This window comes from Penicillium verrucosum (assembly GCF_028828655.1).
Source record: "Penicillium verrucosum strain IBT 35672 chromosome Unknown utg000001l_segment0_segment0, whole genome shotgun sequence".
In the NCBI taxonomy this organism is placed as follows: Eukaryota; Fungi; Ascomycota; class Eurotiomycetes; order Eurotiales; family Aspergillaceae; genus Penicillium; species Penicillium verrucosum.
In genome coordinates, this window is record NW_026643210.1 from 4,600,188 (window position 1) to 4,614,668 (window position 14,481).

The 14,481-nt window shown below is 49.6% G+C and overlaps 9 protein-coding genes across 9 annotated transcripts; 4 read left to right on the forward strand and 5 right to left on the reverse strand.

Annotated features, from left to right (window-relative positions):
- Positions 1-146: 146 nt before the first annotated feature.
- On the forward strand, positions 147-2,653 carry N7516_001682 (J domain-containing protein; the record flags this gene model as incomplete). The annotated part of the gene is made up of 4 exons (XM_057214402.1): positions 147-650; positions 734-1,057; positions 1,109-2,431; positions 2,504-2,653. 4 exons carry the CDS (start codon positions 147-149, stop codon positions 2,651-2,653), a joined length of 2,301 nt encoding a protein of 766 aa, XP_057076285.1.
- A 391-nt stretch (positions 2,654-3,044) lies between these two features.
- N7516_001683 (SKIP/SNW domain-containing protein) lies at positions 3,045-4,904 on the forward strand (the record flags this gene model as incomplete). The annotated part of the gene is made up of 3 exons (XM_057214403.1): positions 3,045-3,194; positions 3,256-4,686; positions 4,743-4,904. The coding sequence occupies 3 exons, from the start codon at positions 3,045-3,047 to the stop codon at positions 4,902-4,904; spliced, it is 1,743 nt and encodes a 580-aa protein (XP_057076286.1).
- A 148-nt stretch (positions 4,905-5,052) lies between these two features.
- N7516_001684 (uncharacterized protein) lies at positions 5,053-5,712 on the forward strand (the record flags this gene model as incomplete). Its single annotated transcript, XM_057214404.1, has 2 exons — positions 5,053-5,154; positions 5,272-5,712. The coding sequence occupies 2 exons, from the start codon at positions 5,053-5,055 to the stop codon at positions 5,710-5,712; spliced, it is 543 nt and encodes a 180-aa protein (XP_057076287.1).
- Positions 5,713-5,929: 217 nt separating this feature from the next.
- ayg1 (heptaketide hydrolyase ayg1) lies at positions 5,930-7,399 on the reverse strand (the record flags this gene model as incomplete). The annotated part of the gene is made up of 5 exons (XM_057214405.1): positions 5,930-6,109; positions 6,167-6,299; positions 6,358-7,106; positions 7,171-7,245; positions 7,307-7,399. The coding sequence occupies 5 exons, from the start codon at positions 7,397-7,399 to the stop codon at positions 5,930-5,932; spliced, it is 1,230 nt and encodes a 409-aa protein (XP_057076288.1).
- A 608-nt stretch (positions 7,400-8,007) lies between these two features.
- arp2 (hydroxynaphthalene reductase arp2) lies at positions 8,008-8,868 on the reverse strand (the record flags this gene model as incomplete). The annotated part of the gene is made up of 2 exons (XM_057214406.1): positions 8,008-8,045; positions 8,100-8,868. The coding sequence occupies 2 exons, from the start codon at positions 8,866-8,868 to the stop codon at positions 8,008-8,010; spliced, it is 807 nt and encodes a 268-aa protein (XP_057076289.1).
- A 562-nt stretch (positions 8,869-9,430) lies between these two features.
- On the forward strand, positions 9,431-10,050 carry arp1 (scytalone dehydratase arp1; the record flags this gene model as incomplete). The annotated part of the gene is made up of 3 exons (XM_057214407.1): positions 9,431-9,488; positions 9,537-9,592; positions 9,649-10,050. 3 exons carry the CDS (start codon positions 9,431-9,433, stop codon positions 10,048-10,050), a joined length of 516 nt encoding a protein of 171 aa, XP_057076290.1.
- A 185-nt stretch (positions 10,051-10,235) lies between these two features.
- N7516_001688 (uncharacterized protein) lies at positions 10,236-11,395 on the reverse strand (the record flags this gene model as incomplete). Its single annotated transcript, XM_057214408.1, has 2 exons — positions 10,236-11,082; positions 11,133-11,395. 2 exons carry the CDS (start codon positions 11,393-11,395, stop codon positions 10,236-10,238), a joined length of 1,110 nt encoding a protein of 369 aa, XP_057076291.1.
- Positions 11,396-12,743: 1,348 nt separating this feature from the next.
- Positions 12,744-13,373, reverse strand: N7516_001689 (uncharacterized protein; the record flags this gene model as incomplete). Its single annotated transcript, XM_057214409.1, has 2 exons — positions 12,744-13,257; positions 13,279-13,373. 2 exons carry the CDS (start codon positions 13,371-13,373, stop codon positions 12,744-12,746), a joined length of 609 nt encoding a protein of 202 aa, XP_057076292.1.
- A 242-nt stretch (positions 13,374-13,615) lies between these two features.
- N7516_001690 (uncharacterized protein) lies at positions 13,616-14,296 on the reverse strand (the record flags this gene model as incomplete). Its single annotated transcript, XM_057214410.1, has 1 exon — positions 13,616-14,296. One exon carries the CDS (start codon positions 14,294-14,296, stop codon positions 13,616-13,618), a length of 681 nt encoding a protein of 226 aa, XP_057076293.1.
- Between the last annotated feature and the right edge of the window lie 185 nt (positions 14,297-14,481).

A 14,481-nucleotide genomic window follows, 5' to 3' on the forward strand; every position in this document is an offset into this window, starting at 1 on the left:
GGATTCCAACGGAGATGCGGAAAGTTTCTCCGGAATTCCCATCTCCCTTCCACCTTGCTTCATTGCTCTGTCGCATTTCATCCAACCACCCCAAAATGGGGCTATATATATAGATCTCAAAAAACGAGTGCGCAAAAAGCTCTCTCATGTCTTCCTTCAACCAGTCTGGGACCGAGTTCCCCGGGGCGCAGGAGTTCCGCGCAACGGTGGAAGATGACGGACTCGATGGGGACTACACCATCGTCGGCGACTACCCAGAGGAACCCGACTATTACGTCCTGCTGGGTCTTGCGCGTAATCCACCCCCAACAGACGCCGAGATCCGATCCGCCTACCGAAGCCTGACCCTCAGTTTCCATCCCGACAAACAGCCGCCGCATCTCCGCCATGCCGCCGAGAGTCAGTTTAGACATATCCAGGAGGCGTATGAGACACTCATCGATCCAAATAAGCGCATTGTATATGATATATCTGGTGCTGCGGGCGTGCGGCAGGAATGGGGTCAGCTTGGGGCCATGGGGATTGGTGGGGAGGCACAACGGCAGGATGTTGGTGTTAAGGCGATGTCGCCAGATCAGTTCCGGCGATGGTTTTTGAAGACGATGAAGAAACGGGAGAGGAAAGCGGTCGAGAGTCTGGTTTCCAGCAAGGTATGTGCTTTCTGCATTGAGTTTCCGTCTGTGGGAAGGTGCGAATAGGCTGTTTTCTGACATTGAATTGGGTTTGATGTTAGGGCGGTATTACCCTCGGAATTAACGCGACATCCATGATCTCAGTCGATGAGGACGATGATGTGCAGTTTCATATACCTTCACCGCAAGTGTCCATATATGGCGTTTCGTATAATTTCAAGACGCCGGTGTCATTACCACAGCTTTGGGGCACGGCAGATAAAGAGGAAGAAACATCGGACGTCGAAACGGATTCGGGAGAAGATGTGCAGGAGGAAGTAGAGGACATGCAGCTGACTTGGAATGCGGGTATCACTGGAGGATTGGCTCGGCCGGTCAAGAAATTCACAGTTGAGTACGAAGATGGGACAGAAGGGGAGGAAAAGGTATGATGCGCTGTAGGTTTGCATCTCAAAATTTCGTTAACCACTTTTTAGTTTCAAATGCCACCGATCCTGGCAGGTCAGAACTTCCAGTTTGGGGCCACTGTGACTCCCAATCTCAAAAACCTGGTGGGCACAAAGGGAATTTGGGCCAAACATCCTTTCTCGCTCCTCGGGGATTCCCAAGTCAGCTTCGATGCTCTTCTTCTCCCTGTCCCGACTTTGAAAGCGAACATTGCTCGAGCCTTCCAGCCGATCCCTGGCACCAGGCCGTTCCAGGTTAGCGTGACCAGTATACATACGCGCTCTTTGGATGAAACGGCACCTTCTTTCGAGGTTCAAATCTCGAGGGAAATTGCCAAGAAGAAGATCGGAGTCATTACATGGTCCAGTGGCGTTGTTCATTGGCCCAACTTTCTTCTCAACTGGTTCCCGTCACTTGGAATGGGAGCTCAGAGTGCCATTGCATCTGCTAATGAGGTCAGTAACCTGCAAGTTGGTCTAATCTCGCTTCCCAAGGAGGGCCAAGCGGCAATCGATTTCGACGATGATGACGAGGAGGAGAGTGGAGATATGGACGAGGACGTGCGCCATCTTCTGAAGAAAAGACGCCAAATCGATCAATCCGCCGAGTCATGGCAGACCTACCTCCAGGTTACCCCGGGCGGTGGCGCTTTTGTCTTGAATTATTCTCGGAACCTCTTCTCCGGAAAACCCGCTGATGATCCGGTTAAGACGGAATGGAGTTCTGAAGGGTACTTCCCGATGCCGAGCATGGACCAGGCGCGTGCTGTACGACTTGAGATCTCGAGTGTTGTTGGGTTAGACATGTCTCTCAATTGGACCATTAAGGGCGTTCGTCGGGTTGGCGAGTACACGCGTGTTGGTCTCGGTATCGGCATTGCAGACAAGGGTATCATGATGACAGTTTCATGTAGTCGACTCGGCCAAAGCATTAATCTTCCGATTAACGTTTGCCCGGCTAATGAGTCAACAAACGGCGCTGCAGCGCTGACTGCTATATTCCCCTGGCTGGCCTACTGCGCGATAGAATTTGGATATATTCGCCCCCGCGATAGAAAACTTCGTCGACAGGCAGCTGCTCGACGCCACCGTGAGCTCAAGAAGTTGATCCCTAAGAAACGCGAAGAGAGCCTTCAGGCCATCGAGCTCATGACGGATCAAGTGCAAAGGCGGCAATCGCGAGAGGAAGCACAAGACGGTCTGGTCATCTTGAAGGCGGAGTATGGCTATATACCGCCAATAAACAAGAAACCCAAAAATGGGTTCGCGGAGCCTCGGGTGATCGATGTCACGATCCCTGTGGCTGCGCTAGTTAACCGGGGTCAATTGGTGATCCCCGGCAAATCTATCAAGGTAAGTCAAGCGATAGGCATTGGATTGGTCATTTTTTTTTTCTGCGTAGAATGCTAACTTGAATGTATCTAGTTCCAAATTTTGGGATTCCACGACCCTGCGCCATTGCTGCCCAAACGATTGAAGATCTGGTATAGATTCCAGGGGCGCGATCATTTTGTCGAGGCAGGCGATAAAGAGGACATCGCATGTCCCATGCGTACACACCTTGTATCAGAATGAGTACATCTACACTCATAAAAAGGTCGAAGGACCTTTTCTCCCATGTAATTATACCATCTAGTCGTTCATTAGCGACTTACTATTTCAACCTCCATTCTGTTGCTTTTACATGGTTGTAAATCTTGACAGTGTTTTTTTCGGCTGTTATCAATACAATAGTTTTAAAAACTGAAGCCTTTCTCGTATTGAAATAATCCTATTCTCTTCTAAAATGAGGCAGTTCAATGAATTGTTAGACAATGTCAGAAAGTCTTGGCACCACAAGAAGGTACGACACCCCATACAGACCAACAGTGCAGTTTGTCCCGAAAAGCCAAATGAAGCAAGCGTCACTCCATGATCTCTTCTCTTCAACCACGAGTGCACAGCTCTTGAGTTGCCCACTCTCACAATGTCGACTTCTATCGGTTCTGGACTTTTCAAGTCCCTCCCCAAACCCAAATACACTGGCGAAGAGGAGGAGTTGCCACAGCATGCGCAACCCCGTGGTCCGCGCGTGGTGGGCGCCGACCAGATTGATGAAACACAGGTTGTCCTACGGGTGAGTTGTGGATCGTTCTATTAACATACTAGTACGAGGACTAATTGATCCTGTCTTTCAGAGGACCGGACCCCCGCCCTACGGAAACCGTGCAGGATGGCGACCTCGCGCCCCCGAAGATTTCGGGGACGGCGGCGCGTTCCCCGAGATCCTAGTTGCACAGTACCCCCTTGACATGGGCCGAAAGGGTAAGTCGTCCAAGTCAAATGCGCTTGCTCTTCAGGTCGATGCCGAAGGCAAAGTCAAGTACGACGCGATCGCCCGCCGCGGACACGCCGACAACCGCACCGTCCATGCCTCATTCAAGGATTTGATCCCGCTCCGCCAGCGGGTGGATATGGGAGAGATTTCCCTGGACAAGCCGTCTGAGGAGGAGATCCAGGCTCAGATGGATAAGACAAAGGCCGCGCTTACAACCTTGGTCGAGGGAGCTGCCTCGGCCCAAAAGCCGAAGAACGTCAAGGGCGGACAAAGAGCTGAGCCGACTTTTGTTCGATACACACCGGCCAACCAGATGGGCAACAATGGACGCCAGAATGACCGCATTATGAAGATCGTCGAGAGGCAGCTGGATCCTATGGAGCCGCCCAAGTTTAAGCACAAGAAGATTCCCCGTGGCCCGCCCTCCCCGCCGCCTCCCGTTATGCACTCGCCGCCTAGGAAACTTACTGCGGAGGATCAAGAAGCTTGGAAGATTCCCCCACCTGTTTCGAACTGGAAGAACCCCAAGGGTTACACCGTGCCCCTGGACAAGCGTTTGGCTGCAGACGGTCGCGGCCTGCAGGATGTCTCCATCAACGACAAATTCGCCCAGTTCGCGGAGGCGCTGTTCACGGCGGATCGCCATGCGCGTGAGGAGGTGCAACTGAGAGCTCAGATGCAGCAGAAGTTGGCAGAGAAGGAGAAGGCACAGAAGGAGGAGCACCTTCGGATGTTGGCACAGAAGGCTCGTGAAGACCGCGCTGGCCCCAGTGCCCGTGCCGTACGGGCTCGTTCCCGCTCCCGAAGTGTCAGCCGCAGTGTATCTGTTTACTCCTCCAGATCTGCTACCCCCAGCGAAGATGACGAAGCCGCCCGAGACCGTGCGGAGCAGCGCCGCGAGCGACGACGCGAAGATGAGCGACAGCTGCGCCAGACTCGCATGGGAACGGAGCGTCGCATTCAAACCATGGCCCGAGAACAAAACCGCGATATCTCCGAGAAGGTCGCGCTTGGTCTGGCCAAGCCTACACAGAGCTCTGAATCTATGTGGGATTCACGTTTGTTCAACCAGACCAGCGGCATGCAATCTGGTTTCAATGAAGATAACCCTTACGACAAGCCGCTGTTCGCCGCGCAGGACGCCATCAACAGTATTTATCGTCCACGTGCCCAGGCTGATGCCGATGACGAGGATGCAGGTGAAGGCGAGATGAGCAAGCTTGAGAAGACCAAACGATTCGAGGTCCTGGGTCGCGCCAAAGAGGGATTCCGCGGCGCTGCTGATGCCGAGGTAAGCTTCCGTCTAGTATATATTTTCTTTTCATCGCTAATAAGCTATTCCTATAGGAGCGCCAAGGTCCTGTTCAATTCGAAAAGGACACTGCTGATCCATTTGGCATTGACAACATGATTGCCGATGTGACTTCGGGCCAGAAGCGTTATGGAATCCAGGAGGCTGAAGGTGATGATGACCGCAAGTCGAAACGCCCGAGGGTCGACGACGAATAAATCCGCTTTTGTTAATCTTTCTTCCATATATGTCTCTATGTTCTCTCGTGATCTTTTCACGGGCATCGGAAAAATATCCTCAATGCATTGCGGGCGTTTCTGGCAGTGTGATTCCTACCACTATCTTGTTCACAAAGGGAAATCGAAAATGAAGCGAGTCAATTGGGCTCGCTTGCGTGAGATGGGATATGCTATTTCATCTACAGTTACCAATAAAACCATGCTGATTTATGTCTTCGAATCACTAGTCGTTTGTGATATTTCTAATGAATGTGTACGGGATTGAGACAGCCTTCGCATAAGTACGCCGATGCAAGAGATACACCGAGGGAATGAGTGTATTTGGCCCCGGTTACTAGTTCACTAGCTACATACTGACACTGAGAAAAGAGGATATCACAGTAGTGAACACAATGTATTCCGTGGGACCGCCAATAGCTATGGAGCCCAAATGCTCAGCCATGACTTTACCGAAGGGCTCGCACGAGAACTGGTATTTGATCTTGGTGGGCATCGAGTATATGGCATGACTTTCAGCAACTGGATATTGCTGATGTCTCTCCATAAATGTGCACGCACCATATGGTTTGGGACCCTCCGCCTGCACTGTCTCATGTGGGCTACGGAGAGATGGCGGTCGAGAGGGTTGAGAGGAGTGAGGAGAGAGGAAGAAGAGAAGAGGGGGAAGGGTGGGATGAGGCCTTTTATAAGGTCACGTCCCACGTACCTTCCCAAAATGGACGGGCATGGTGTTGGCCTGGTTGCCTTAGGCCTCCTTGATAATATGAGACATCATCCTGTCTTCTAATACATGTAGATCGCACTAGCTAACTATGATTATATATATATGGCTTTTGTTTCCTCGCATCCATAATAGAGATGCCGATTTTGTACGTCTTCAAGGACATGTAGTCCATTTACCCAGATGGAATCAAATTCACGCAAGTACATATATATATAGCATTAAGATTTAATCTCAATGACTGATTGTCTAAAGCCAGCTACATCAACACCTTAGCATCCATTCAGTTCTTCAGCTCCTTCTTGTTAGGAGATAGCACACTCTCCAACCACTTGTAAGCCACAGGCAGACTGTCAGGGTATCCCATGTGCACTCGGTTCTCGAAAAACCGATTTTCCTTAGGACCGCCATGCTTCAGAGGCTCAATGCAGTCTTCAATCGGGACAACACCATCATCAACACCCTAAAAACAATTAGCTTTGATTTCTTCCCTCGACGAGACCGAGACAGGAATACATACGTTGAGCATAAGCAGTCGACAGTTATCCTGGTCAAGAACACCAGTCTCCACGAGCGAGAACTTCTTCTGAGCGTTCTTGACAAACTCCTCCTCATTGTCATATCCATGCTTCTCCGCCATAGCGGAAGTAAGACTATCACCATGGTTAATATACCCCACCACACAATAGCAAAAACCCAGTCATAACTCACTTAAATGGATACTCATGGTCATTTGCCTTAGCCAACCACTCAGGACTAAGAACAAAGTGCGATCCAGGTCCATGAGCAACAGAACCAGCAAGGCGCTGACGGTGCGTACAAGACGCCCGAATAGCATAGAAGCCACCAGCACTGAGCCCCCAAGCCGCGACGCGCGACATGTCAAATTCCGGCCGGCGATCCATGTAGTCCAACACGCTATTCCAGAGTCTATCAGGCGACTCAGGGTCCGCTGGATCGGCAGGCGAGTCTGCGGTACCGGGGATCTCAACGACGACAGTCGCCCAGCCACGGTTGATAATCTCGTGGGTACGCTGGCTGTTGTCAGGTCTGTATCCGTCAAGCCCGGTCATGAGCAGCACGACAGGAACGCGGTTGGTAGCACTCGCTTCCTCCGGCAGTCGGATGTACAGCGGGATTTCAGCGCCGTCGCGGCCGGCGCGGTGCGTGTGTGGAATCACTTCCTCCGTGATGATGGGCTTCCATAGAGAAGCGGCTTTCAGGTACACTTGCTTCTGTCGATCGAACGCCGCACGCTTGATGGATGTCTCTGGACGCGTTGATGGGCTTACGTAGGGGAAGCGCGAGATGCGGAGGATGACTGCTGCGCGGCGGTAGAGGTCCGCGGCGCGGGCGAGGTCGCCGTTGTTGAGAGCTTTTGTAGCTTCGTTCTCGAGTGCTGTTGCGGTTGGGAGGAAGGCTTCGGTGTAGGCGTCTGTGTTTGCGTCGTTGATGTTTTCCTGGTGTTGTTAGTCGTGGATTGGATGTATGGATTGTGTTTGGGGATGGGACGGGGATGCTTACAGCGATTAGCTTTTCGAAAACTGGCTCGAAGTCTTCCAGAGATCCATCGTGGAATGGGTAGATGGATTTCGAACACTAGGAAATTATCTTTGTTAGATTGCCAGGTCTTCTTTTTTATTGTTGGGAAGGGACGTACGCAGAATTTCCACTTCGACTCCCACAGGACCTTGATAGACCCCTGGTGAGGGTAGACAGTGTCGAACTTGTCTCCAAGAATCCAGTTCACCATATTGAAAGGATTGTAGATGGAATAAATTGATGGGTTTGATGTTGGCTTTTCTCCAACGAGCTACAAATTTGAGGCATCTTGCGTTCTTTTAATTATCTTGCCACCACCTGTACTTTCTGATAACAGCTAATACAAAAGCAAATCAAGGTCATAGTGATGTTGAATGAGATGAAAACAGTAGTTGTAGTAGCCGGAAACCCTAAATGAAACCGGATCGGCTCCATCGACATCCTGGCTGGGTATGGGGTTACTTCGAATATTTCCGAATGCGGGGGGAAAAGGGATACAGACAGGATTCTCAGATGTCTCATTACTCAATCACAAGAATAGTCGGCTGCTTATGCGGCCTCATCATGTCTTTCTATGTATTTTAGGTATTCTTTTTGGGTGTCTTCTTGTAGAGGTCCGAAATGAACTTTTGTACTCAAACGGTAGAATAATGCTAACAAAGTGTCCTTCATTCAGATTCTATGAAAAACAACAAAAACTAATATCTGAACAAGGACAACGCGTGATTCAAATGGCAATCGGCCTTGATCCTATACATGGCTCCCAGGGTCTCCTCTTACGACCTCGATACAGAACAAGCATCCAAAATCTCCGATGTATTAGATATTAGCTCCACCATTACAGGGCAAAATTTGACCTGTAAGAAAATCAGCAATATTCCAAGGGGTAAATTCAACATTCCAGAACTCACCGTTGATCCATTCTCCACCGGGACTAGCCAAGAATGCCACAATGCGGCCAATATCCGCAGGCACACCACAGCGCCCAAGGGGACTTCCATTAGCAAGCGCAAGCTCAATATCCTCAATAGAAGAGCTCTGGTCACAGCCAGGCGCATAGCGCCACGCGTTGCTCAACCACATATCACTCTTAACACCAGCAGGAGCAATCGCATTAACGGTAGCCCTCTTCTTGCCGAAGTCAGCAGCAAAGCAGCGAGTAAATCCCTCCACAGCACTCTTACTGCCTGCATACAGCGAGTGACCGGGCACACCTAGGCCAGCCGCAATGGAAGACATAAGCACAACACGTCCGCCGGGCTGGATGTGGTCATAGGCGTTCTTTGCGACGAAGAACTGCGCCCGTGTGTTGAGGTCGAACACAGCGTTGAAGTCATCCAGCGTTGTCTCTGACAGTGGAACGAACTTTTCTGTTCCAGCGTTCGACACCACAATGTCAAGATGTCCGAAGTGGGCAACGACTTGGCGGAAGAGGCTGGCGATTGAGTCGACGTTTGTCAGGTCCGCTTGGAAGGCGGCGCCGTGCACTCCCTGCGCTTGGATCTCTTGGACCACCCCGTCGGCAGTCTTGGAGCTGCTGGCGTAGTTGATGGCTACGCTTGCTCCTTTCTTTGCTAGCTCTAGAGCAATGCCGGCTCCGATGCCTCGGCCACCGCCGGTCACCAAGGCGACTTTGCCGGCGAGCTCGGGCTGGGCAGCGTTGGGGTTTTCGACAACCATTTTGGTGGTGATTTGGATGTTGATGTAGATGGAGTGAGGAGTGAAAGATTGTAAATGAGTAGGTGTGGAACCACGCTGGGAGTGGGAATCATAGTTTGATATTGAACTTGGTATTTTTAATAGTAAGACTGGGGTCCTGGCTGGACTCAGCTAAATGGCTTGGTTTCATCGTTCATCCCTATTGCAGAGGCTGGGCTTTGTTTCCGAATCTGTCGGTGCCATATTACAATGACAGAGATAGAGACACATCAGGTCCTAAAACAGAGTAGCTGCTTTCAAATAGGGACTCCAAAGTATCTTGGCTTTACCTTCTACCGCATGCGGAAGGCCATGAGGAAACGTCTCCACCAGTCACATCAGACGCTTCCGGTTGCATTGTGATGTCCCCGTACACGGGAAACATGCTGGCGAGATCCGAGGAATGCTGATTTTAGAGTTTCAAGGGGTTTAGAAGTTTCGAAGATTTTGCTGGAAGTGTACTTTGTATTTACCCACACTGCGCGCCTCGCAGTTGTAACCAGAGCTCGAACTATCTACAGAAAATAAACATCGCTGGATAACCATGTCGCCTGCCGTGAAGAACAACACCGCTGAGCCCAACTTGGACATCAGCTTCCAAGGTATGTTTCAATCCGCCGTCATTCACCTGCTTGTGCTAACATCAACAGACTACCTCATCCTCTCGAAACTCGTTTTCGACTGGGCAGACAGCTATGATGCTAAGGTACACTTGCAATCCCATGAAAATAGATTTTAACATCAGTACTAATGGTGCTTCAGGACTGGGACCGCCTGCGCAGCATCATTGCTCCAACCCTGAAGGTCGACTACACCGAGGTCGGTCTGACAAAATGGGACAGCATGGCCGCCGATGAGTACATGGCTATGGTTACCCACTCCGGTTTCCTTGGTGACAAAACCATCAAGACTCAGCATCTGCTTGGTCAGACATGGTGGGAGAAGATATCCGACACTGAGGTTATCGGTCACCATCAGCTGCGCGCGGCCCACCAGGTCTATGAGACTGAAGAATTGAAGACTGTCAAGCTGCGCGGCCACGGCCATGCTACGAATGAGCACTACTACCGGAAGGTCAATGGCGTCTGGAAATTTGCTGGGCTGAAGCCAACTGTGCGCTGGAATGAGTTGCGCTTTGATGAGGTTTTCAAGGGTCTTGACTAGACGATGAAATGGGGTTTTTGGTGGAGAGGAATTCGTGCGGTTTTTAATTGTATAGAATTTATTTGGTTTGCTTTCCATTTTCTGTGGAATTTGTACTGCGATATGGTATACCATGAATTCCATGGGCTATATTTAGCTACTACAAGATCCCAGGGCCAGCAAAACAGCAACGCCATCACTATCACTCAGCTTTCCTGGTCCGAAATAGACAAATCACAGTGATCATATGTATCATCTTCGTTGGCTGGTGGACAACACGCCTCCCTCTCAGCTAGTCCTGCCTTATTCTGCTCTTCCTCTTCTGTTTGAATAATCTGCGACAGGCGCTCAATGGCACGATTCGCCAGTGAAGTCAGATATCCATCATCCGGATGTTGTCGACAAATCTCTCCAAAAACATCGATATAGTCTGGGTTTCTATGTTGTCTCCCATGCTGACCAATGATGAGGCAATACATCTCAGTAACAGCGGCCGCAGTGGCTTCGAGTATCTTCGCTCTGTCCTCTCTGGTATAGACGTTTGAAGGGCTGCTGTCCATCAAGAACTTGAAAGCTGGATATGATGTGGACAGTAGCATCCATAAGAAGGTATTTTCTTCGATAGATTCTGTCAACTTGCGTAGATCATGCACCAAATACCTTTTCAGAATCTCGGCTTCGGTGAGAAGGGAGACCCTAGTAAGTGGTACCATTTTTCTTGCCCACTTAATCATGTCAAGGACACATTGACCTGCTGGCATATTCGCCAACAAACATATATTCTCCAAATTATACTTGGTGTCCATACCAACTAGGGTCTCTGTATAATCGTTTGCAGTTGGTGAATTTGCTGAAGCGTCTGGTTCTCCCGCCATGTTGGTCGGTTCTTTGATTGTTGCCGAAGAGGAAGGGTTTCCAAGGCCATATTGATCCGAGACTTTCGTATTGGGACTTGTAGGCGTTGTCGGAGACAGAGTTGACGATTCAACCCTTCTTTCGTAAAGTGTAACCTGGTAGGCCTTGCGATGAACCCTGCACTTATACTGTGACAGTCTTTGTGTATAATTAGCTTCGAACCTGCAATAGATTATCTGGGGACATACCCATGCAACACCCATGGCGTTGCGAGCAGTTTCCGATCAATCTCAGTGAATTCGCCCCAGCTGGTAGGCACAAAGAGCCGGGTTGACTTGGGGTGTTGAGACACTTGGACGCAGAACGGGACATTCAGTCCTGGGTTTTCATTTTTGTCTGGCGGTCTCTTGTTCCCTGCTTTTGCCCAGTAGAAGAAGAGTCCGAGTCGGTACTCGTCATTTTCGAAAGTTGAAGATCTGATCTGATCGCAACAAAATGCCTGTGGGGCCATTTTTATAGTGGAGATGAGAGTGGACCTGACGATCTCGGGAGCGGGAGAAATGTGGAGAATGATATTGGCAGTCCAGGTACCCTTGATCTATTGAGCTGGTCATAATGTTCTCATTGCTCGCTTGTATGTATACTTTTTGCAAACCTTTCTACAAGTTTGGTCGGGGGGAGAAGGATCCAAGGTACACTTAACCTTCCGTATATCAATTTGTGAACTACTGTATAGAGCCAAAAGTAGCGAGACAGCTGATGTGTACATAGTCCTATGTGTTGATAGATGGGAGACGGACAGGAGCACACCTTCCAAGTTTGGAGGGAAGCACCTGATTTACCTGTACCCCGGGGTCATTCTTTCCTATTTGGTCTATTTTGTCAAAATTCGAACAGGTTCAATGTTTGCACCTGCTTTAGCGAGATTCTTCTTTCCTATTTGATCGATTTTGTCAAAATTCGAACAGATTCAATGTTTGCACCTCCTTTAGCGAGATTCTTCTTTCCTATTTGATCGATTTTGTCAAAATTCGAAATGTTTGCATTATAGTCATTGGAAAGGTATAAATACCCCTTCCCCCCCGGCTTCTCTCTCTTTTTTTTTTTTCTTCCGTCTTCACATCTCTCTGCTGCTTCTCAGCTTTCACCATGGTCCCCAGTCACCATGACCCACCTACCATAAATATCTCCCTGCCCTAACCTTAAAACACATATGCTTACTTATTTATAGGACCTTCCTTCACGAATACAAGATATCTACAATAGTATCCCCTCTTCTATTGTTGATTGAAGACACGCTGACTTTTTTCTAGACATCCTGATGGTAGGACTATCCATGGCGTCGACTCTGCACTCTGGGCCTTGTCATCATGAGCATCCACAATGACCTTGATTGTTGTCCACTATGACCTTGACCCCTTATCATGCATTCGTTATGACCATCCATCATGACCATCCATCATGACCACCCATCATGACCACCCATCATGACAGTCCACTGTGCTTCCGCCATGCCTACCATCACCAACCATCTTAGCCTTTCATCTTGGCTATCATTCATTGTGACAACGAACCATGATAACTATATACCCCCTTCCCCCAATCCAATGTATACTGACTGTTTCCTAGGAACAACCTTGGTGCCCTGATCAGGATAACTATATACCCCCTTCCCCCCTAATCCAATGTATACTGACTGGTTCCTAGGAACAACCTTGGTGCCCTGATCAGGATAACTATATACCCCCTTCCCCCCTAATCCAATGTGTACTGACTGGTTCTTAGGAACAACCTTGGAGCCCTGATGCGATGGTGGTACCCCACGGTGACGACAAAATACACCCCTGGTTTTTACATCTTCACCTTATCTGTCTTGACCACCTTCTGTCTTGACCACCACCTGTCTTGACCAACCTTCTTCTGTCTTGACTACCATCCGTCTTGACCAACCTTCTGTCTTGACTACCATCCGTCTTGACCACAATCTGTCTTGACCACCTTCTGTCTTGACCAACCTTCTTCTGTCTTGACCACAATCCGTCTTGACCAACCTTCTGTCTTGACCAACCTTCTTCCGTCTTGACCACAATCCGTCTTGACCAACCTTCTGTCTTGACCACCACCTGTCTTGACCACCACCTGTCTTGACCACAATCTGTCTTGACCACCTTCTGTCTTGACCAACCTTCTTCTGTCTTGACCACAATCCGTCTTGACCAACCTTCTGTCTTGACTACCATCCGTCTTGACCACAATCTGTCTTGACCACCTTCTGTCTTGACCAACCTTCTTCCGTCTTGACCACAATCCGTCTTGACCAACCTTCTGTCTTGACCACCACCTGTCTTGACCACCTTCTGTCTTGACCACCACCTGTCTTGACCAACCATTTACCATGGCCACCACCATCCACCGTAACCACCATCCATCATGGGTCTTCCAAAAGTCATGGCCACTGTGCTTCCGCCATGCCTACCACCACCAACCATCTTAGCCTTTCATCTTGGCTATCATTCATTGTGACAACGAACCATGATAACTATATACCCCCTTCCCCCAATCCAATGTATACTGACTGTTTCCTAGGAACAACCTTGGTGCCCTGATCAGGATAACTATATACCCCCCTTCCCCCCTAATCCAATGTGTACTGACTGGTTCCTAGGAACAACCTTGGAGCCCTGATGCGATGGTGGTACCCTACGGTGACGACAAAATACACCCCTGGCCTTTACATCTTCACCTTGTCTGTCTTGACCACAATCTGTCTTGACCACCTTCTGTCTTGACCACCTTCCGTCTTGACCACATTCCGTCTTGACCAACCTTCTTCTGTCTTGACCAACCTTCCGTCTTGACCACAATCTGTCTTGACCAACCTTCTTCTGTCTTGACCAACCTTCCGTCTTGACCACAATCTGTCTTGACCAACCTTCTTCTGTCTTGACCACCTTCCGTCTTGACCAACCTTCTTCTGTCTTGACCACCTTCCGTCTTGACCACCATCTGTCTTGACCAACCACCTGTCTTGACCGACCTTCTTCTGTCTTGACCACCCTTCTGTCTTGACCAAACCTCCGTCTTGACCAATCTTCCGTCTTGACCACAATCTGTCTTGACCACCTGTCTTGACCACCTGTCTTGACCACCCTTCTGTCTTGACCAAACCTGCGTCTTGACCAATCTCCCGTCTTGACCAATCTCCCGTCTTGACCAATCTCCCGTCTTGACCAATCTCCCGTCTTGACCAATCTTCCGTCTTGACCAACTTTCTGTCTTGACCACCATCTGTCTTGACCAACCACCTGTCTTGACCACCCTTCCGTCTTGACCAACCATCCACCATGGCCACCACCATCCACCGTAACCACCATCCATCATGGGTCTTCCAAAAGTCGCCACCTTCCCCCATCTTACGCATTCACCTTGCCTTCGATACCTACGACCTTCCACTATGCCCACCATCAACCATCAATCACCCACCACAACAATAACAACTTTCTTGGCCTTTCATATTGCCTTGCATTTACCAAAAAAAACCCTCAACCTTCACCATACCATTGATAACGACCTATCGCAACCATCCATCCTGCCAAC